Source organism: Mobula hypostoma, chromosome 25 (genome assembly GCF_963921235.1).
Source record: "Mobula hypostoma chromosome 25, sMobHyp1.1, whole genome shotgun sequence".
Lineage (NCBI taxonomy): Eukaryota > Metazoa > Chordata > Chondrichthyes > Myliobatiformes > Myliobatidae > Mobula > Mobula hypostoma.
In genome coordinates this window covers 7,062,216-7,086,924 of record NC_086121.1, presented here as the reverse complement: position 1 = coordinate 7,086,924, position 24,709 = coordinate 7,062,216, and the positions used below count along the sequence as shown (strand labels likewise).

The following is a 24,709-nucleotide window of genomic DNA, read 5'->3' as shown; positions in this document are numbered from 1 at the left end:
ACCCTCCCCAACAGCACTAGAAAACTTGCCAGCAAGGATCTTTGTATTTTAGTTCTCTTGAAATGAATGCCAATTCTCATCTAAGCTAGCAAGCTCTGGAAAGGAAAGAAGACTTGAGATGCAAAGGAAGTTTGTAGGGGCAGAGCAACCGAGGCAAAGTGGGTGATTGAGTGGTGACCAGGAAGAGGCTATATGAAGGGAAGGTTTAGACCCATCTCAGAGTAGGAAAAATGGTCAGCACAATATTGTGGGATGAAGGGTTTGTACTGTTCTGTGTTCTTTATATTCATTTACATCTCCAACTCCTCTTCCACCTGGGGACACAGTGCCGGGGTCTCCTGTTCAGCTCATTATCCAAAGCAAACAGTGTCCCCCGCAAGCCCCACGCCACCAAACAGTGCCACAGAGCTCACCCCCCAACCCACCACATTACCCTTCTTCCATCTGTACCTGCATTCCATGAGACGTCGAGTCTCCGAAGGACTGAGGACATGGTCCCACATGTTGAGAGCGGTTACCTCTCCCACAAAAGCATCAGAGTACATGCCCTCAATGCCATCCTGGTCTCTCCCCATGATCAGGGATCCGCCTGCTTTAATAATGTATCCTTTCTTCACGTGTCTGGCCCGGGCTGCTAGCCCGTTGTTCCACATTTCCACCGCTCCCGTCTGAGAAGTCCACGTTGCGCAGTAGTGCACCCACTCATTTGTCTGGAAGTTCAAAGGCACGTTCACAAACTGGCCTCCAATCCACAGCCCCCAGTCGAGACCCACAGAAAGAACGAGTTCGTTGTCGCTCTCCCTTGTTGCGTATGATAGGAGGATCCGCGGCAGGGAATCCCTCGTTCTGATCCACAAGCACATTGTAAATGAAGTAAGGTTCATGCTGCGAAGGGTTTGAATTTCCACATAACTCGCAAGGCTTTCCTTGGAGAAGTGAAAAGCAGGATACGAAGACAACTCACTGCCTTTGAAATCAATTTAAAAAAGAGATGTCAATGGCCATTATATTCAACTTCTAAAGTATCTCCTAGCCTCTAATGTTAAACAATGCACACCAAATGCTGGAGGACCTCAGCGAGTCGGGCAGCATCTATGGGGGTGGGTGCAAAGATTGAACCTGGGTCACTGGTACTGTAAAGCGTTGTGCTAACCATTACATTACCATGCCACCCCCATCTTCAAGATATGTTCTGATATCCTGACAAAGGGCCTAATGATGTTGGCCGTTAACTCCCCTCCATAGATGCTGCCTGACTTGCTGAGTTCCTCCAGCATTTTGTGTGGGCTGCTCAAGATTTAGGGCATCTGCAAAATCTCATGTGCTTATTATTTAAAATGTTATTGTTTGCCAGTTGAAGTGGAATGATATTTGGAAACTGCAGACATCCCAAAATATTGGAGCAAAAATGAAGATACTGTACTGGAGTCACTCAGCAGGTCTGGAATGATGAAGGGTCTCGACTAGAGATATCAACTGTCCATTTCCCTCCACAGAGGCTGCCCGACCTGCTGAGTTCCTACAGCAGATTTGTTTTTTGTTCCAGATTCCAGCATCTGCAGATTCTTGTGTCTCCATCTCAAAACACTGGAGAGATAGACTGGGAAGAACCTTCAAACCTGTTACCAGGATTAGTGAACCAATGGCAGTGTCCTCACCAAGGCCAGTATCTCCTTCACTGAGGTCCTCATGACTCACAACTGGCTCTGATCGGAAAGTCATGTCCTTCACAGCCCCAGCGCGACGTTCCCAAAATAGACACTGTATTCTGAATTCCGTCATGGCAAAAGATTGTGAAGTGGACAGCACAAAGACTGGAGGATATCCTCAAAACCATTTGAGAAAGAGGTGCATCTCCACTGTCAGGGTCTTGTGATCTCTCAAAATAGGAAAGGAATATTCAGTGTGTCAGTCAGAAATGAGAGTATGCCCCTGGGACATGCAAGTGGCTGAAAGAGTGACATAAACCCTAAACTGTCCATCTGCCAGTCTTGACAAGAACCTTAGCCCAACCTGCTAAAGAGTCTCGAGGTTAAAGTAAGTCAAGTCAAAGTCAAAACAAATTTTTTATCGAAGTGTATATACACACAGTCGTTGCTTAATTAGGTACACCAGCTCGCTAATGCAAATATCTAATCAGCCTATCAGGGTTTCCTGGGTTTTCCCTCTGATGGACTGGGCTATATCCACACCTTTCTGTATGACTGTTCCGAGGCATTGGTGGTTCCATATCAGGCTGTGAAGCAAACAGTTTGCCTGCAGGGAGCACAATAGCCTTGGCGCCCACCTCAGGACCCACAGACTGGATTAGAAACAGAACCTTCTCATTAGGAATGGACAGCTTAATGAGATGAAAATGAAATACTGAATAATTGACAGCTATCTTGCTTCAAGCACTGTGGTCGGTTGTTCGTTGGTGCTGCGGACGGGTAAAGTGAGTAAGGCTCTGCTGCCATCTCTTGGAGGAGATGAGGAATTGCATTGTGTTAACTTGGAGACCCGTGACTACAGATGCTGGAAATCTGAGCACACGCACACATACACATACATCAGGCAGCATCTGTGATTGGATGACCAGTCAGAAGACCATCAGGTCAATTTTGGGGTCTGGTTTCAGATTTCATCTCCTGAAGCCAAGTCACCTGTCTCCTCTTCATAGGAACCCCACCGCAGCAAGGGGTCAAATACTCTGGGACCAAGGACATGTCACAAAAGGCAAATAGACATAGGTCACACATAAAAGTTGCTGGTGAACGCAGCAGGCCAGGCAGCATCTGTAGGAAGAGGTGCAGTTGACGTTTCAGGCTGAGACCCTTCGTCAGGACTAACTGAAGGAAGAGTGAGTAAGGGATTTGAAAGTTGGAGGGGGAGGGGGAGATCCAAAATGATAGGAGAAGACAGGAGGGGGAGGGATGGAGCCAAGAGCTGGACAGGTGATAGGCAAAAGGGGATACGAGAGGATCATGGGACAGGAGGCCCAGGGAGAAAGACAAGGGGGGGGGGGACCCAGAGGATGGGCAAGAGGTATATTCAGAGGGACAGAGGGAGAAAAAAGAGAGTGAGAGAAAGAATGTGCACATATAAATAAGTAACAGATGGGGTACGAGGGGGAGGTGGGGCCTTAGCGGAAGTTAGAGAAGTCGATGTTCATGCCATCAGGTTGGAGGCTACCCAGACGGAATATAAGGTGTTGTTCCTCCAACCTGAGTGTGGCTTCATCTTTACAGTAGAGGAGGCCGTGGATAGACATGTCAGAATGGGAATGGGATGTGGAATTAAAATGTGTGGCCACTGGGAGATCCTGCTTTCTCTGGCGGACAGTAGACATAGGTCAGACTGGGCACAATCCTATTGTGGGAGCTTGTTATGCATATTTTAGCTGCCATGTTCACAGCGACAATAATAATTCTGTGTTGTTATTCCTACCTGATTCCGAAATTTGCAATTTATTCAAAATTCCTTCAATTCTATCCAACTTCCTTTGAAGAGTATCAAGGTGGCAAGAACCTATTAGTGACAACAGTAAGTCATCGTGTCAATGGGATTATGAGGCACAGGGCTAAAATATGCATTCCTTGTGCTAAGGCATTATACCTTTCTCCTGGAAAGGTTGAAATGAAGCTTCCACAATTCTGTCGTTGATTGGCTGTGCGTGCCGATAATCGTTCCGCAGGGTTTTGTTCTCCCAGTCCATCACAGAGTTTTCTAATAATCGGATCTCGGGGAAAAATATCAGAAGGAAAGTTAATTTATGAAGTGTAGTGAATGCAACAAGAGCACACAGATTCCCTGCGCTTGGACTCAGTGGAGTTTAGAAGAATAAAACCCAGCTCATACCGTGTTTGCAACACACACACAAAATGCAGGGGGAACTCAGCAGGTGAGGCAGCAGCTATGGAAAAGAAGAAACAGTTGACACTTAGGCCGAGCTACTTCATCAAGGCTGGAAAGAAAGAGGAGAAGTTAGAGTAAGAAGGTGGGGGAAGGGGAGGAAGATATACTAGGTGATAGTATTTCTTCCAGGAGAGGAGGAGGGGTGAAGTAAAGAGCTGGGAAGTTGATTGGTGAAAGAGATAAAGGGCTGGAGAAGGAACCATCTGATACGAGAGGAGAGAAGACCATGGAAGAAAGGGAAGGAGGACGAGCACCAGGGGGAGGTGATAGGCAGGTAAGGGTACAAGGTGAGAGAGAGAAAAAGGAATGGGAAATGGTGAAGGGGGGAACAATTACCAGAAGTTCAAGAAATTGATGTTCATGTCATCAGGTTGGAGGCTACCCAAACGGAATATAAGGTGTTGCTCCTCCAACCTGAGCGTGACCTCATCGCAGCAGTAGAGGAGGCCACGGACTGGAGGATTTAGCGTATTACATATTCCACTGTATGCTTTGATGTACATGTGATAGATAAATTAATCTGAATCGGAATCTGAGGGACAGCTTTTCTGCCAAGAGGGTGTTGGTATTTGGAATGAAGTGGTTGACCGGTTGCCTGAAGAGCCTGTTTCTGTCCTGTGTTAGTCTATATTTCCAGGACTGTCTTTCATTCTTCTAAACCCTGGCAGGGACAGGCCTAGTCTACTCAACCTCCCCAGATAAGCAAATTCTTTCATCCTAGTAACCAGTCCAATGAATATTTATTGTACATCCTATTTGTTCCTATCTTTATAGATATTAAACTGACCTTTATAAAAAACATAATTGGGATCATCTTTACCTGATTAGAGGAGAGCACAATCGGCGTGTCAAAGATTGTCCAGATTATAGACTCAAAACAAGGTGGGGTTGTCAGAGACCCTTTGTATCTGTAGAAGTTGGAGAGGTTATCGGGTAGCATTGTGCTGATGTCAAATGGTTGCATTTCTGTAAACTGGCCTGAAAAGGAAAGAGAAAGTTGCAGATAATCTGAATAAAATATAGAACATAGAACAGTCCAGCACAGTAAAGGCCATTTGGCCCACAATGTTGTGCTAACCCTTTAACCTACTCTAAGATCAATCGATCCATCCCTTTCTACAGAGCCTTCCATCTTTCTATTATCTAACATCATCATCATTTTGTGCCGTGTCATATGACATCATCATTATGTGCCATGTCGTATGACATGGGTGATCATGGTCTATCCATAACCATAATATTCTTGGCAAATTTTTCTACAGAAGTGGTTTGCCATTGCCTTCTTCTGGGCAGTGCCTTAACAAGAAGGGTGACCCCGGCCATTATCAATACTCTCCAGAGATTTTCTGCCTGGCGTCAGTGGACATATAATCAGGAGTTGTGATCTGCACCAGCTGCTCCTACGACCATCCATCCCCTGCTCCCATGGCTTCACGTGACCCTGATCAGGGAGGGTGGGTGCTAAAGGAGGTGCTACATCTTTTCCAAGGGTGACCTGAAGGCCAGCAGAGGGATGGAGCACCTTACACCTCCTTTGTTAGAGATGTATCTCCACCCCAAAGCCCAGCTAGGTCCTCTACGTTTATTTTAAATAGAAGTGAAGACAGTGTACCTGAATAACGGATTTTACTCAAGCTGGAGATAAAGTCACTGTAGTATGTGTTTTCCAAATGTCCATCCTGGAAAATAGCCATGGAGTAAACAGTCATAAAACCGCAATAAAACATCTCTCCACCATCAGCTCGTGAGTATATGAATATATTGTAGCTTCCCAACATGACTGGTTGGTTTTCTGACTAGTTTCATCACCATCTGGTATAACATTCTGTATGAGGAGCCTTTGATGGCTTTGGGCCTGTACTTGATAGACTTCTGAAGAATGAGAGGGAATAGAATCACAGTGTCATGGTGTCATTGAGCACAACAATGCAGAACCGGCCCTTCAGCCCATCTAGTCTGTGCCAAAATATTATTCTGCTGATCCCATCAGTCTGCACCTGGAGTCTCATTGAAGCCCACTGGATTCTGAAACGCCTAGACAGAGTAGACGTGGAGAGGATATTTCCATCAGAAGAAGAATCTTGTATCATTTATATCATTTCTTAATGCATGCATTTCTAAATGACAATAAACGAGGACTGAATGTCTTCATAATCTAATCTTGGATCTGAGGGCACATCACCCTCATCATTATATGACATGTTGTATGACATAGGCGATCATGGTCTATCCATCACCATATTGTTCTTGGCAAATTTTTGTGCAGAAGTGGTTTAGTGTTGGCTTCTTCTGGGCAGTGTCTTTACAAGACGGGTGACCCCAGCCATTATCAATACTCTTCAGAGACTGTCTGCCTGGTGTCAGTGGTCGCATAACCAGGACTTATATGTACCAGCTGCTCATATGACCATCCACCACCTGCTCCCATGGCTTTAAGTGACCCCGATTAGGGGGCTAAGCAGGTGCTACAGATTACCCAAGGGTGACCTGCAGGTTAGTGGAGAAAAGATTCTCCTTCAGTAGAGACATATCTCCACCTCGCCATCCAAGCCTTAGTATAAAGAGATGTCCCTTTAAAACTGAGATGGAGAAGAATTTCTTCAGCCAGACAAAGGTGAATCTGTGAAATTTGCTGCCACAGAGGTGAAGCCATTGGGTGTGTTTAAAGCAGAGATTTATGGATTCCTGACTGGTAAAGGAGTACAGGGTTCAGGAAGGAGGTGGGAGAATAGAGTTGAGAAAAACAAATCAGCCATGATTGAATGGTGGAGCGGAGTTGATGTTTATTTTATTGTTTATTCGTTTTTGGCTTAACCCCAACCTCATTTATTGTTGGTTTGTTTGAACTGTTGCTTTCTTAATTATTCAGCTTGCCTTCTTTTTCTCGCAGATTAACTTCAAGTCTTTCAATTCATCTATCAGCCACAGTTTGTAATCCACTGGGGTTTGTATGGAATCAGAGCATTGAAGACCTTGCTGGAACAAGGATCTTTGCCAAGATTACTGAGGAACAGACATTTTATTAAAGAAATAGGACACCTGATATGACAGAGCAATGTTCATTGGCATAGCACCTTTTGGCATAGCTGCAACTGGAAGTTATGAAAGATTCAGTCAATGCCCATGAACTGAAAAGCCTACAAAACGTAGTGGATTCTGCCCAGTCCCATCGCAGGAAAGACCCTCCCCATCATTGAGCACATCTACAAGGACCCCCACCATCCAGGCCATGCTCTCTTCACCGCAGTCATCATGAAGGAGGCACAAGAGCCTTGGGTCCCACACCACCAGGTTCAGGAACGGTTATTACCTCTTAACCATCAGGATTTTGAACCAGTGTGGATAACGTCACTTACCTAAACAACTCACCTGATTCCACAACCTATGGATTCACTTTCAAGGTAAATGCTCGCAATGTTGTTATTGATTTATTTATTTATTAGATTTGCAGTTTGTCCTCTTTTGCATATTGATTGTGTGTAGTTTTTATTGATTCTATTGTATTTCTCTGTTCTACTGTAAATGCCTCCAAGAAAATGAATCTCAGAGTATCTCCCGTACCTAATCATGTGGCCACGGAGTGTATGTTCACAATCTTCTGCTGCTATAGCCCATCCACTTCAAGGTTCAGAGTTGCTGTTCTGCACACCACTGTTGTAACGTGTGATTATTTGAGTTACTGTCGCCTTCTTTCAGCTTGATTCAGTCAGGCCATTCTCCTCTGACCTCTCTCATTAACAAGGCATATTTGTCCACAGATCTGCTGATCTCTGGTGTTTTTTGTGTTTTTGCACCATTCTCTGTAAACTCCAGAGACTGTTGTGCATGAAAATCCCAGGAGATCAGCAGTTTCTGAGATACTCAAACCACCCCATCTGACACCAACAATCATTCCATGGTCAAAGTCACTGAGATCACATTTCTTTCCCATTCTGATGTTTGTTCTGAACAACAACTGAACCTCTTGACCATGCCTGCATGTTTTTATGCAGTGAGTTGCTTGACATGATTAGATATTTGCATTAACAAGGTGTACAGGTGTACGTAATAACATGGCCATTGAGTATATACATACTTCAATAATAAATTGACTTTGAACTTTGAACTTTTGATTTTACAAAAGCTACCAGGCAATAACTTAACATAGGTCCACATAGATGCATAAAATAAAATGTCCAAACATTTTACTCCGAGATAGATTTAAAGGAGCATCTTATGAAGCAAAGTAAGAGACAGAGTGTTTGGAGTAATAGAATCATAGAGTACCACATCTCAGAAACAGGGCTTCAGTCCATCTAGTCCATCTGGTTGTAGTCCCACCCTACCTCAGTGGAAAAAGCCTGCTTGCATTTACCCTATCTATGCCCCTCATAATTTTATATACCTCTATCAAATCTCCTCTCAATCTTCTACATTCAAAAGAATACAGTCCTAACCTATTCAATCTATCCTTTATAACTCTGGTCCTCTAGAGCTGGCAACATCCTTGTAAATTTTCTTTGCACTCTTTCAACCTTGTTTACATCTTTCCTTTAGGTAGGTGACCAAAACTGCACACATACTCTGAATTAGGTCTCACCAACATTTTGTACAGCTTCAACATAACATCCCATCTTCTGTACTCGATACATTGATTTATGAAAGCCAATGTGCAACCCCTTTACGATCCTTTCTTCCTGTGATGCCACTTTCAATGAATCATGTACCTGTACTCCCAGATCCCTTTGTTCCACCACACTCCTCAGTGCCCTACCATTCACTGTGTAAGATCTACCCTGGTTGGTTTTACTAAAGTGCAAAACCTTGCACTTGTCTGCCTTAAATTCCATCTGCCATTTTTCAGCCCATTTTTCCAATTCTTTGCATTCTTTTAAGCTTATTGATATCTTTCCTGTAGGAAGGGGAGGGGGGGCAATTCCAGAGCTTTGGAGCTCCAATGTGGAAAGGGCGAGGGTGAGGAAAGGAATTTTAAGATAGGAGATGGGCCAGAGCTTGCGAAAGGTGGAATTTCCTCAGAAACTTTTCAGAAGGAGAAACTGTGGAGATGAGGTAAAGAGGGACAACAGAATGAGCTGAAAATGGAGAGAATTTGTGGATGAGTGAGATGGGGGGGTCAGCAAACTGGCAGTTGAATTTTGCATTGAAAACATACAATTCTTCTGCTGAAGTGGAGATTTCGCTATGAATCATCGAACAGGATGCAAGTCTCTTTAAATGAGAAAACGAGATCAAGATTAGTCTATAAGGCCATAAAATATATGAGCAGAATTAGCCCACTCAGCCCATCGAGTCTGATCCGCCATTCCATCATTGCTGATTTACTATCCCTCTCAACCCCATTGTCCTGTCTTCTCCCCGTAACCTTTGACACCCTGACGGATCAAGAACTTATCAACCTCCGCTTTAAGTATACCCAACAACTTGGCTTTCATAGCCAACTGTGGCAATGAATTCCACAGATTCATTACCCCCTAAAGAAATTTCTCCTCATCTCTGTTCTAAAGGGACGTGCTTGTATTCTGAGACCACGAGACACAGGAGCAGGATTGGGCCATTCAGCCCATCGAGTTCGCTCTGCCATTCCATCATGGCTGATTTATTATCCCTCTCAACCACTTTCTCCTGCCTTCTCCCTGTAACCTTAAACACCCACACTAATCAAGAACCTATCAACTTTAAATATAGCCAATGACTTGGCCTCCACAGCCGTCTGTGGCAATGAATTCCACAGATTCACCACCCTCTACAGAAATTTCTCCTTATCTCTGTTCTAAATGGATGTCCCTCTATTCTGAGGCTGTGTCCTCTGGTCCTAGACTCTCACACCATAGGAAACATCCCCTCCACATCCACTCTGCCTGGGCCTCTCAATATTTGATAGGTTTCAATTAGCTTTATCTGCCACATGGACATTGAAGCATACAATGAAATGCGTCATTTGCATCAAATCAAATAGCAAGGATTGTGCTGGGGGCAGTCCACAAGTGTCACCAGGCTTCTGGTGTCACCATAGTATGTCCACAACCTACCAACACTAACCCTTTAAAGTTCCTTCCTCTCACACGAAACCTCCAGCTTTTTGTTTTTGATACACCGACCATGAGAAAAAGATTTCAAATATCTGCCTTAATACCTCAACATGTTTTTACATTTTACATGGTAAAATAATGGGTTTTCCAGTGAATTTGTTGAGGTTAAAGGGAGCAGGAAATATACAAATACAGTGGACCCTGGGCATGGCCACAAATCTTTTACTTTATTTTTATTTATTTATTGTGATACAGCCCAGAACAGGCCCTTCCTAACTGCTGACCATGCCGCCCAGCAATCCCCTGATTTGATCCCAGCCTAATCACGGGACAATTTACAATGACCAATTAACCAACCAACCGGTATATTTTTGTCCTGTGGGAAGAAATTGGAGTACCCGGAGGAAACCCATCTGATCACAGGGAGCGCACACAAACTCCTTATAGACAGCTACAGGAATTGGACCCCACCAGTGATGGCTGGTTCTGAAAAGCCGTTGCAGTAACCTCTATGCTACTGTGCCACAGTTCCTTATATTTCTGACTGTAGTTCACAGTTTTTATTTTTATTATTATGTATTGCATTGTACTGCTGTCACATAACAACAAATTTCACAACGCATGCTGGTGATATTAAACCTGATTGATTCCGGTTTTGAATGTAAATTTCCCTTTGTTTGATTATTTGGTACCTTTCTCTGTGGTTCATCTGTTTGAAGTGGATTGAAAAGAAACTCAGCCATTCAACCGTGCAATACCTCTTTCACTTGATTGCTACTTTAGAGTAAAAATAACACATTTCTAATTGACAGCTGATTCAGATGAAGAAAGATGTAATGAACCCCTCCAATTCAGAAGTAAAAATCCAGCTCAGACCGCACTTGGAGGATTGTGAGTAGTATTGCGCCCCTTATCTTAAGAAAGAATGTGCTGGCATTGGAGAGGGTCCAGTGGAGGCTCACACGAATGGTTCTGGGAATGAAGGGGTTAATGGATGAGGAGTGCTTGATGACTCTGGAACTGTACTGACAGAAGATCAGAAGAATAGGGAGGATCTCATTGAATATTGAAATACCTAGATGGAACGGATGTGGAGAGGATATTTCCTCTGAGTCTAGGACCAGAGGGCAAGGCCTCAGAGTAGAAGGGCATCCCTTCAGAACAGGGGTCCCTAACTTGGGGTACACAGGCCCCTCGGTTAAGGGTACACATCCATGGCATAAAAAAGGTTGGGAACCCCTGCTTCAGAACAAAGGTGTGGAGGAATTTATTCAGCCAGAGGATGGTAAATCCATGGAATTCATTGCCACCAACAGCTACGGTGGCCAAGTAATTGGGTCCTCGATAGAGTGGATGTGGAAAGGGTGTTTTCTACAGTGGTGGAGTCTAGGACCAGGGGATACAGCCTCCAAATAGTGGGACATTCATTTAGAATGGAGATGAAGAGGACTTTCTTTAACAAGCAAGTGGTGAATCTGTGGAAGTCGTTGCCACAGGCTGCTGTAAAGCCCAGGTAATTGAGTATATTTAAGGCAAAGGTTAATAGATTCCTGATTAGTTGGGCCATGAAGGGATACAGGGAGAAGGCAGAAGACTGGGACTGAGAGGGAATTGATCACCATGATGAAATAGTGGAGAAGACTCAATGGACCAAATGGCCTAATTCTGCTCCTATATCTTATGGTCTAAAATAGACATTAATAGGTTCTTGATTAGTAAGGGCCTCAAAAATTATGGGGAGAATGGGGTTGAGAGGGGTAATAAATCAGACATGATGGAATGACGGAGCAGACTCGATGGGCCGAATGGCCTAGTTCTGCTCCTATATCATAGCCTTATGGTCTCAGCACGGCATAAGCATAAGACATTCTGCAGCTGCTAGAAATCTTGAGCAACACACACACAACATGCAGGAGGAACTCAGCTGGTCAGGCAGCATCTTTGGAGGGGAATAAATCGTCGAAGTTTTGAGCCGAGACCCCAGAAGTTGCATAGATGTTGCCTGACCTGCCGAGTTCCTCCAGCATCTGCTGAATTTCTTCTGCATTTTATATGTGCTGCTGCAGTGCAGCTCGGGCCTGTTCTCTCCAAGACCGAGTTCATCGATGCCGTGTCCTCCAGCTGGCACAAAGTAGCCTCCAGCACTTCACAGAAGGAAACCACCTATCATTCACTGATCTAATTTGTGATAGGCCTTGGGGAAAACCAGCCCCAAGATCTGCATGGAGCTGCCCAGGATACGTCTGTAACCCGGCAGTTCCTGAGCGACGGCTTTACCACAGCGCACCACTCAATGTGGAGTTGGCCTGAGGTCGCCCGTGGAGTCCAACAGGGCAACGTCAGCATCTGCAGGCAGCTCAACTTGCAGTTCAGTCAACCGGCTGGTTCGCCCACAGGTTAACCACGTTCGTTGACTGAAATTCACAGAGTAAATCAGCTGCTGGGAGAGAAGTGAAACCTAATGAAGTGAATTTAAAAGTTCACTGTTGCTTTTAGGGGTGGGTGGTGTGTGTGTGTGTGTGTGTGTGTGTGTGTGAAATGTATATATCTGGATCTCGATATATATGTGTGGGTAGGTGTCTCTGTGGGTATGCGGGTGGCTGTCTGGGTGTGTGGGTAGGTGTCTGTGTGGGTGTGCGGGCTATCAGCGTGGATATGCGGATGGGTGTCTGTGTGTATAGGTGTGCCCAGGAGTGTGGGTAGGGTAGGGGTGTGTGTGTGTGTGTGTGTGTGGGTGTGCAGGTGGGTGTCTATGTGTATAGGTGTGCCCAGGAGTGTGGGTAGGGGTGTGTGTGGGTGTCTTTGTGGGTGTGACTTTGTCTGTGATTTATGCCATCCTTATTTCCCATCCACACTAATCCCACTTGCCCAGATTAGGACTTTATCCTTCTTTTCCCTGCCAGTGTTTTGTCTAAATGTTCCCTAAATGTAGCAATTATATCTGATTGCAGCACATTCCAGATATCGGTGACTCTCTGTTAAAAATCTTTCACCCTCAGCTCTCCCTTAAAGGTCAATCATACCCACAAGAGATTCTGCAGATGCTGGAAATCCAGAGTAACACACACAAACTGCTGGAGCAACTCGGCAGGTCAGGCAGCATCTATGGAGAGGAATAAAGACTTGACTTTGCAGGCCGAGACTCTTCATCGGGAATCCAGAGATTTGAGTGTGTTACCCCTTAAAGTTCCTTCCTCTCACCTTAAACTTCTGGCTTTTTGTTTTTGATACACCTACCATCAGAAAAATATTACAAATATTTGCTTTAATACCTCAACATGTTTTTATTTCAGGTTTATACATTTTACATGGTAAAATAATGGGTTTCCAGTGAATTTGTTGAGGTTAAAGGGAGCGGGAAATATACAAACACAGTGGACCCTGAGCTGGCCACAAATCTTTTATTTAATCTTTATTTATTTATTGTGGTACAGCCCAGAACAGGCTCTTCCAGCCCTTTTGAGCTATGCAGCCACCCAGCAATCCTCTGATTTCATCCTAGCCTAATCATGGGATAATTTCAATGACCAATTAACCTACTAACCTGTATGTCTTTGGATTTTGGGAGGAAACTGGAGCACCCAGAGGAAACCCCTGCGGTCTCGGGTTAGAACGTACAAACTCCTTACAGGCAGCGCCGGGGATTTAATCCAGGCTGTCAATACTGTAGAGTGTTGTGCTAACGGCTAAACTACCATGCCTCCCCAAATCCTAACACCATGAGTGGGGTTACCCATGTTTCAGATCCATCTCCAACAGTATACATTAATGATCTGGATGATGGGGTGGTAAATTGGATGAGTAAGTATGCAGATGATACTAAGACAGGTGGAGTTGTAGATAATGAAGTAGGTTTTCAAAGCTTGCAGAGAGACTTAGGCCAGTTAGAATAGTGAGCTGAAAGATGGCAGATGGAGTTTAATGCTGATAAGTGTGAGGTGCTACATCTTGCTAGGACTAATCAAAATAGGACGTACATGGTAAATGGTAGGGCATTGAAGAATGCAGTAGAACAGAGGGATCTAGGAATAATGGTGCATAGTTCCCTGAAGGTGGAATCTCATGTGGATAGGGTGGTGAAGAAAGCTTTTGGTATGCTGGCCTTTATAAATCAGAGCATTGAGTATAGGAGATGGGATGTAATGTTAAAATTGTACAGGGCATTGGTAAGGCCAAATTTGGAGTATTGTTTACAGTTCTGGTCACCAAATTATAGGAAAGGTGTCAATAAAATAGAGAGAGTACAGAGAAGATTTACTAGAATGTTACCTGGGTTTCAGCACCTAAGTTACCGAGAAAGGTTGAACAAGTTAGGTCTTTATTCTTTGGAGCATAGAAGGTTCAGGGGAGACCTAATAGAGGTATTTAAAATTTAATAGAGGCTTTTTCCATTGAGAGTAGAAGAGATTCAAACAAGAGGACATGAGTTGAGAGTTAGGGGGCAAAAGTTTAGGGGTAACATGAAGGGGAACTTCTTTACTCACAGAGTGGTAGCTGTGTGGAATGAGCTTCCAGCAGAAGTGGTAGAGGCAAGTGTGATATTGTCATTTAAAGTAAAATTGGACAACAATATGGACAAGAAAGGAATGGAGGGTTATGGGCTGAGTGCAGGTCGGTGGGACTAGGTGAAAGTAAGCGTTCGGCATGAATTGGAAGGGCCGAGATGGCCTGTTTCTGTGCTGTAATTGTTATATGGTTTATATGGTTATATAGTTTATAGTACACTGGCCCGCATTTTCAAGATTCAAGTTTACTGTATACAGTGAGGCATGCAGCGAAATGCATCATTTGCGTCAACAACCAACACACCTGAGGGTATGCTGGGGGCTGCCCGCAAGCATCGCCACACCTTCCAGCACCAACATGCAATACCCATAATGCTCAGCAGAACAACACAGAACATAACAGACAACAGCACAACAAGCCTCGTTTCCCCCCTCACACCCACGCACATTCTGGATAACAAACATAGCTCTGGTCACGAACCCCGGACCACCACCTCATGTTCTAGACCAATGAGTGAGCCATATGCCAAGCCATCAGAACATCCAATCAGATGCCAGATTATCAGAATTTCACGGTAATTTTTCTCCCTCAGGGAATGGGAGTCATTATGGCCGTGGTTGATAGATTTTGGACTGAAAGAAAACAAAAGATAAGAAGATGCAAGGGACCGCAAAAGCTGTAATCTGGAGTGAAAACAAACTGCTGGGGGAGCTCAGCAGGTCAGGCAGCATCTAGGGTGGCCAATATTTCAGGGAATAGAGCGAGGGTCCATGAGGAGTGTACTGCACAAGACCGAAATAAGCTGCAGAAAGTTGTAAACTCTTTCAGCTCCACCACTGGCATTATCCTCCCCAACGTCCAGGACATCTTCAAGGAAGTAGCATCTATCACCCCCATCACCCAGAACATGCCCTCTTCTCATTGCTGCCATCAGGAAGGAGGTACAGGAGCCTGAAGGCACACACACAACAATTCAGGAACAGTTTCTTCCCCTCTGCCATCAGGTTTTTAGATTATGAAGACACGTAGTCCCCTTTTATTGTCATTTAGTAATGCATGCATTAAGAAATGATACATTATTTCCTCCGGTGTGATATCACAAAACACAGGACAAACCAAGACTGAAAAAACTGACAAAACCACATAATTATAACATATAGTTACAACAGTGCAACAATACCATAACCTTGATGAAGAAAGTCCATGAGCACAGTAAAGTTCAAAGTTTCTCAAATGTCCCACATCTCACGCAGACGGGAGAGGGAAGAAAAACTCACCCTGCGATGCCGACCACAATCCGACTCTGAGTCATCCGAAAACTTTGAGCTCTGATCAGCTCTCCGACACCGAGTACTGAGGTTTATGAATGGACATTGAACCCATGAACACTACCTCATGATTTTTCTTTTCTCTTTTTGCTCTACTTACTTAATTTAACTTTTTAAATATGTGTGTGTATATATATTCACACATACTACTCGCTGTAATTTACAGTTTTTATTATTATGTATTTCAATGTACTGCTGCCACATAACAACAAATTTCACAACATATGCCAGTGATACTAAACCTGATTCTGATTCTGAAGGGTCAACCATGGTCCTACAGGCTACGTAGACCTTGTGTCTTGCTGCAGCGCCTACTATTACATTATCGCAATAGCATAGCTTTTCCAGAGGAAACTCACAGGAATGATCCCAGGAATGAAAGGGTTAACCTATGAGGAGTTTTGGATTGCTTTGGCCTATACACACCAGAGTTTAGAAAAATGAGGTGGATGTCATTGAAATCAATTGAATGTTTGAAAATCCTAGATAGAGTGGACATGGAGGTGATGTTTCCTATAGTTGGGGAGTCTAGGACCAGAGGGCACAGCCTCAGAATTGAGGGAGGTCCATTTAGAACAGAGATGAGGAGGGATTACTTTAGCCAGAATCTGTCTTTATGATAGAAGGGAGGGCACAGAATGCACGAAAGTTCAGTCACCACCCAGTGACGCAGACTGAAGTAATTCTGAGGGAGCGCTAGGGTTGGACTGGGGAAGTGGTTGTTGGATTGTCCACCTTCAGAAATTCTTGGCATTCCAGAATGATTCCAATGGACTGGAGTGAGACTAATGTGCCTCCAGTATTTATTCAAGTCAGAAGGGAATAAACAAGAAATTAATCTAACAAATTCCTTTAGCCAGGTGGTGAATCTGTGGAATTCATTGGCACAGGCGGCTAAGGTGGCCATGTCATTGGGTATATTTAAAGCAGGGGTTGATAGGTTCTAAGGTTGTCAAAGGGCATGGAGAGGAGGCCCACAGAATGGGGTTGAGAGGAATAATAAATCGGCTATGATTGAATGGTGGAACAGACTTAGTGTGCCAAATGGCCTAATTCTGTTCCTACACCTTATGGTCTTGTTGTCCTTTCATCTCGCTGTGATACCTACTAGTTATGTATCTTTCATTATCTCATCAGTGTCACAGTTGCAAATCAGTTTTATTTCTGATGAAATCTAGAGCCATACCTCATAGAAAAATGCAAGCACGGCCAGTCCATCTGGTTTGGTAGAAGCTTCAGAGAAACTGCTGTATTTGTCTGAATTGTAATGAACAATGTGCAACTGGAAAACAAAATGTGAAGCAATGGTTTTAGCCTAGTATTGTCCAGGCTGTATGATAGCTTGGCATCTACAGTCGACCACACCAAGTCTGGTACGAAAACAAAACATGCTGGAATGCAAAGAAGAAATGTTGGAAATCTTCAGCAGATCAGGGAGCAAAGAGAAAGGGGCAGAGTTAATGCTTTGGGTCGACAAATTTTCATCAGAAGAGGAACATGTTTTGGAGGGAACCAGGTTTTAAGATGAAGTGAAATGGAGAGAGGAAAGAAAAGAACAACCACAAAGGAGTGTGAGAGGCCACTAGAGACTGAATAAATATCAAAAATGGTTCAGGTACAAGGCTAAGAAATGATGGGACAAGAGTGTATCAAGAGGTGATGCAAATGGGAACTGCAGATTCATTGTCTGGAATTGTGAACCTCAGCATTGAACGTTGACTTTAGCGTCCTACCTGATATCATGAACAATGATTTCTCCAACTTCTGGTAATTTCTTCCTCCTCCTCCTCCTCCTCCTCCTCCTCCTCTTTTTTTCCATTCCCAATTCTGGCTTCCTTCTTACCCTTTTGTTTCTTCTCACCTACCCATGTCCTCGTCTGGTGCCCCTCCACCTTCCCTTTCTCCCATGGTCCACTGTCCTGCCCTATCAGATTCCTTATTCATCAGCCCTTTACCTCTCCTCCCACCTTCCCCTTCACCTGGTCTCACCTATCACTGCCAGCTTGTTCTCCCTCACCAACCCCCCCATCTCTTATTCTGGTTTCTCTGCTTTCCTTTCCAGTCCTGATGAGGTCTCTCTGCCCAAAACATTGACTGTTTATTGCTCTCCACAGATGCTGGTCAACCTACAGAGTTCCTTGAGAACTTTGTGTGTGTTTCCATGGAAAGCCTTGTGTTGGCTTGTCAAGGTGCAATTCCTTGAGCTTAGAGTAAGCTTCAGCAAAAGAAATAATCAGTAAACGTCCCCTCAATTGACTCTATGATAGAAGGGAGGTCAAAGAATGCGCTTTAGTTCAATGACGCAGACTAAAGCAATTCTGAGGGGCATTGGGGAGTGGAGTGGGGAAGCTGTTGCGGGATTGTCCACCTTTGGAAATACTTGGCACTCCAGATTGATGTGAGACTAATGTGCCTCCAGTATTTATTCAAGGCAGAAGAGAATAAACAAGAAATTAATCTAACAAATTCCTTTAGCCAGATGTTGGAGAACCAATGGAATTCATTGCAAAGAAGAGCCACGAAAGCCAAGTCATTGAGTAAATTTACAGTGGAGGTTGATAGGTTCTTGATTAGTAAGGGTGTTCCAAAGGTAGGGAGATAGGGTTGAGGCACAAAATAAATCAGCCATGCTCAATGGGCCGAATGGCCTAATTCTGCTCCTGTCTTTTGGTCAAAAGTGTGAGAAATGTTAGAATCTAGTATAAAAGTGAAGACAAAGCAGTCAGAGTCCGTGCCTGAGGAGAGGAGACCACATTTCAAGCAATGAGTACAGTGTATAAAAGTACAATTTAATCATTGTTTGATGAAGGGTCTTGGCCCAAGACGTCGACTGTTCACTCTTCTCCATAGGTGCTGCCCAACCTGCTGAGTTCCGTCCAGCATTTTGTGAGTGTTGCTTTGGATTTCCAGCATCTGCAGGTTTCCTCCAGTTTATTATCATTCTTGTGCTTGGGAGGAGTGCCTGAGGTTCCGGACAGTTGCTCTGAGTCTCACAGTGAGCCAAGGCTTACTTTGACCTCAGTGGCCTGGGACAGTCAAGGCACTGTGATGGGCGAGGGGTGTGAATATTAGAGAAGGAAAGCTTCAGGATTAAGAAGGCCACTGCCTCCTCTGACAGAAAACTTGGGTGACACCTGGAAGCATCACATCTGCCATCCGATTTCTGAATGGACATTCAACCGTTTTTTCAATCACCATTTTTTTTTCTCTATTATTACGTTTTGCAATGTACTGCGGCCATAAAGACAATAAATTTCACGACATATGCCGATGATATTAAGCCTGATTCAGATTCTGACCTGCCGATGTCCCCCAGTGTGTTGTGCAAGTTAGATCCTTTGTCGACAAAGTATTCAATACTAAATGTAAAACAAAGCCCACTTTATTATATCAGTGGTATTTTTTAATTTCATCATAATCATCTGCAGTGATGCTAAGATTACCTTGGTGCTTTCTCAGTGAGATCAACATGAGCCTACGATCAGCACTGATAATAATTGATTTAATCTGGGGTGCTGATATAACCTGCAACATCCCAGGGTTGCAAAATGCACTGGTTTGTATTAAAGGGACATTACAATCAGTTTTTGTTTCAGAGATACAAGCCCTCCTGGACCAACAAGCCCACGCCACCCATTTATGACGAATTAACCTCCCTACCGGTACGTCTTTGGACTGTGGGAGGAAATCGGAGCACCCGGTGGAAATCCACACGGTCACAGGGAGAACATGCAAACTCCTTCCAGACAGCATGAGAATTGAATTTGCGCAGTAATAGTATTATGCTGACGACTTTGCTGCCCTGCTGCAATTCTGCGAACAATAGCCTAACAGGAACCTGAAACAATGTTTATTGGATTCCATCTATTGTTTCGGTATAGCCTAAAGGTATTTTACTATACCTCTGCCACATATCGTATGCCATCAATTGTGTGCTCGGAGCCGCTACTCTCCAGGTCGAGTCCACCCCAGTGAAAGTGCATCTGAACAGCTGTGTAGCGACCCTCCAGCCCTTTGTTGATGGACATAGAGGGAGGCAGGTTTATCGCAACTGTGAAAGCAAATTGCATGAGATTACTGGCTAATATGTGCATTTCTCGTGCAAGTATTTTATGAATGGAGGCCGTACCTTATGAGAATAGGTTGAGTGAACTTGGCCTTTTCTCCTTGGAGCGATGGAGGATGAGAGGTGACCTGATAGAGGTGTATAAGATGATGAGAGGCATTGATCGTGTGGATAGCCAGAGGCTTCTTCCCAGGACTGAAATGGCTAACGCAACGGGGCATAGTTCTAAGCTGCTTGGAAATAGGTACCGAGGGGATGTCAGGGGTTAAGTTTTTCATACAGAGAGTGGTGGGTGCATGGAATGCACTGCCAGCTGCGGTGGTGGATGCGGATACCAATAAAGTCTTTTAAGAGCCTCTTAGATACGTACATGGAGCTTAGAAAAATAGAGGGCCATGCGGTAGGGAAATCCTAGGCAGTTTCTAGAGTAGGTTACAGGGTCAGCACAACATTGTGGGCCGAAGGGCCTGTAATGTGCTGTAGATTTCTATGTTCTATGAATGCTCTGCATGTATACATGTCTGTGTATATGTGTACTGCATGTGTGTGTTTTTGTGTGTGAGTATATATATCTGTGTGTATAAATGTGTATGTGTGTATAAAAATGTAAGTGAGTATGTTTGTTTATTTATGTGTGTATATACGTTTGTATATATAATTGGTGTGTTGGCACATGGCCAAGTGGTTAAGGCGTCGGTCTAGTGACCTGAAGGTCGCTAGTCCGAGCCTCAGCTGAGGCAACGTGTTGTGTCCTTCAGCAAGGCACTTAACCACACATTGCTCGGCGACGACACTGGTGCCAAGCTGTATGGGTCCTAGTGCCCTTCCCTTGGACAACATTGGTGACATGGAGCAGGGAGACTTTCAGCATGGGAACTGCTGCTCTTCCATACAACCTTGCCCAGGCCTGCGCCCTGGAAACCTTCCAAGGCACAAACCCATGGTCTCATGAGACTAACAGATGCCTATGTATATAATTGTGTGTTTAAGTGTCCGTGCAGTGTGTGTCTCAGTGTACATGTGTTTGTGTGTACATATGTGTATGTGTGCATCTATGTGTCTCTGTGCTTGTGTAACTGTGCATCTGTGCGTGTGCATGCAGCTGCACGTGTAAGTTTGTGTGTACGTATGGTATACGTGCATGTGCATGTCTGTGTGATATACGTATGCATGACAGAGCAATACATACCTCAATATCTAGAAAAAAACACTCTTACACTGTAATATATACATCACTAAAACAATCTAATCAAGCCCATTCATCATATTCCTTATAGTTTCTCTATGATTTCGACCGAAATCTTCTCTGGTGCCATGTCACATCCAACTGTTATCTCCCACCATTTTACATTTACACTCTCACCTGGATATCACCTGCCGGCTCCCGCTGTACCCTCCCCACATCTATACTGGCTTCTGCCTCCTGCCTTTCCAGTCCTGATGAAGGGTCTCAACTTGAAAGGCTGACTGCTCATTTCCCTCCATAGATACCGCCTGACCTGCTGAGTTCCTCCAGAATTTTGTGTGTGTTGCTCTGGTTTCCAGAATCTGCAGAATCTCATGTGCTTGTGATCAAACTTACTCTGTCTTTTTCAACTTTTGACCTGGTTTCCCATGTCATCCACCTTCTGATCCCAACATTCTCTAGTGGAGTGAAACCTAACTCCATAAAACATAGGAGCAGAATTAGGCCAACAGCCCATCAAGTCTGCTTGGCCATTCAGTCAAGGCTGATTTAAAATCCTCTCAACTCCATTCCCCTGCCTCCCCCGACCCCTCCCTGTAATCTTTGACACCCTGACTAATCAAGAACCTATCAACTTTATCTTTAAATATACCCAATGACTTGCCCTCCACAGCTGCCTGTGGCAATGAATTCCACAGATTCACTACCCTCTGCCTAAAAAAAAAAGTCCTCCTAATCTCTGTTCTAAAAGAATGTCTTCTATTCTGTGGCCACGTCCTCTGGTCCCAGACTCCCCCACAAAAGGAATCATCCTCTCCGCATCCACTCTGTCTAGGCCTTTCAATATCTGATAGGTTTCAATGAGGTCCCTTCTGATTCTTCTAAACTCCAACGAGTACAGGCCTGGAGCCATCAAACACTCCTCATACATTAACCCCTTCATTCCTGGGATCATTCAAGTGAACCTCCTTTGGATCCTTAGAAGTGCCAGTACCTCATTTCTTAGATAAAGGGCCCAAAGCTGCTCACGATACTTATATCTCAACCAGTTCCTTTCTATCTCTTGGACCTGAGCAATGATATCATAAGTAATAGCTCCTCTTCCTTCACTGGCATTGTTACCGTGGCGTCACCCAGGGATATATCCCTGGCCTCTTCCTGCTTCTCACACGCAAAATGACCCTTGTATAAATGACTGGAAACACATCAATAGTGTCCATATATAGGTAGCCTACTCTCCATCTCTGCCTCACCTCCTTACCTATCTCTCTCTCTCTCTCTCTCTCTCTCTCTCTCTCAGATTGCTTGTGTGTCCAACCATAAGAGTAGGAATTTATCCATTTATCCTACACAATCATTGGAAATCTAAGATACAGGGGATTCTGCAGATGCTGGAAAACATGAGCAACACACACAAAACAGTGGAGGAACTTGGCAGGTCAGGCAGGATCTATGAAGGGAAATGGACTTTCTATGTTTCGAGCCGAGACCCCTAATCAGGACTGGTGAAGGGTCACAGCCTGAAACATCGACTGTCAGTAGACTTAAATTCATTGGTGTAAAACATACCAGAGGCTTTATCCTGGGACCAGCATGAAAGTATCATCACATAGAAGGCACAACAATACCTCTACTTTCTTGGAAGTTTGTGTAGTTTCAGGATGTCACCAAAAACTTTGACAAACTTCTATAGATGCTCAATAGAGAGTATTCTGACTGGTTGCATCACAGCCTGGAATGGAAACACCAGTGTCCTAGAATGGAAAAGGTTACAGAAAGTAGTGGATACAGCCCTGTCCATCACAGGCCAAACCTTCCCCACCGTTGAGTTTACTTACGTGGAACACCACCACAAGAAAGCAGCATCCATCATCAGAGACCCTCACCATCCAGGCCCTGCTCTCCTTCCACAACTACCGTCGGGCAGGAGGTAAAGAAGCTTTAGGTCCCAACACCAGGTTCAGGAACAGTTTTTACCATCCAACCATCAGTCTACTGAACCAGCATGAATAACTTCACTCACCACTGCTTTGAACTGATTATACAGCCTAACACTTACTTTCAAGGAATCATTACAACTCATGTTCTCAGTATTACTTTTTATTTGCACAGTCTATCTACGTTTGCTCATTGGTTGTTTGCCAGTCTTGGTGTGTTGATATACAATTTTTTGAAAAATTCTATAGAATTTCTTTTTATCCTATAAAAACCTGCAAGAAATTGAATCTCAAGGTAGTATGGTAACATACAGTATATGTACTTCCATAATAAATCTACTTTGAACTTTAGCCCACCTTGTCGATGCCAACCAAGCGGATCACCTAATTTAGTTCCGTTTGTTTCGCCCATGTCCCTCTGAACCTGGGGTCCATGGACCCCTTGCTTAATGGTTTGGTCCATGGCATAAACAGAGGTTGGGAACCCCGGTCTAAACCTTTCCTCTCCATACACTTATCCAATTATCTTTTAAATGTTAATATTGTACTTGGCTACGAGAAAGCAGGTGAAAAGGGATAGATTATATAGACTTAGTGGACTGATTTAGACCATAAAACATAGGAGTGGGGTTAGGCCATTCAGCCCATCGAGTCAGTGCTGCCATTCGATCACAGCTGATTTATTATCCCTATCAACCCCATTCTCCTGCCTTCTCCCCATAACCTTTTGTACCATTACTATTCACAAACCTATCAACTTCTACTTTAACTATACCCAATGACTTGGCCTCCACAGCCACCTGTGGCAATGAATTCCACAAATTAAACAAATACATTTTATAAGACATTTAATTTCATTATTATTATTAAGAATGACAGACCTGAATGACCATTATTTAACATCAGGAACATTCCTTGGTGGGGTCCGTCGTATCCGTCTAACTCTAGATTGGGCAGGCTGGGATTATACAGGACCTTTTTCCTCTGAATGTCAATGGGAGACTGGTGCTTGCCAGCACACAATGGATATTTTAAACTCCAATGAGCTTCATTTAAGTCTCCTTCTGGGAAAAAGCAATGAATAACAGACACAAGAAGTTAACAAAGAACATCCCCTGTTAAATTTATCAATTGCACTACCCAGGTAATCTGAGTTTTATACGACCACAAACATTCAGTCAGTGGCCGCATATTAGATACACTCCTGTACCTCTTAACTGGCCACTGTCATACAGAATTCTGGATGAACTCAGCAGGTCAGACATGGAAAGGAATAAACAGTCAATGTTTCGGGCCAAGAATCTTTTTTCAGGACATTGGGGCACTGAGTGTATATTCTGCAAGATTAAACAAGAAAGAACACAATTACAACAAATAAATTAAATGATCATTGAAAATTGGTTCATTATTTTCTCAGGTACCGAGGTATCATGAAAACAGTTGTTTTGTATGCTTTCCATACAGATTATTTCACATCAGCATTTCTACTGTATTCCATTTATAATATTGCCACTTGATAAACAGAAGACAAGTTTTCTTGTATTAAATCACATGAGATAAATATCTTAGTTACCTTGATAGGTCCAGTGTTCTTTATTACCAATGGCTGACTGGGCACAAAGCAGAATAAAAACTCCAGAAGCAAACTTTTCCAAATACAAATATCCCATGTTTATGAACAGGGATGCTATTTTGTTCTTGCTGATTGAAGTCAGTCACACAGACTGTGACTGTAAGGAACTCCCAACTCTTGACAACGCAGA

The 24,709-nt window shown here is 43.9% G+C and overlaps 1 protein-coding gene across 1 annotated transcript; it reads right to left on the bottom strand.

Annotated features, from left to right (window-relative positions):
- Nucleotides 1–350: 350 nt before the first annotated feature.
- ca6 (carbonic anhydrase VI) lies at nt 351–23,873 on the bottom strand. The gene is made up of 8 exons (XM_063032852.1): nt 23,828–23,873; nt 19,660–19,808; nt 16,944–17,039; nt 5,507–5,573; nt 4,715–4,872; nt 3,595–3,718; nt 3,427–3,507; nt 351–967 (listed from the first exon to the last, which is right to left on the bottom strand). The coding sequence occupies exons 1-8, from the start codon at nt 23,856–23,858 to the stop codon at nt 351–353; spliced, it is 1,323 nt and encodes a 440-aa protein (XP_062888922.1). The 5' UTR covers nt 23,859–23,873.
- Nucleotides 23,874–24,709: the final 836 nt, after the last annotated feature.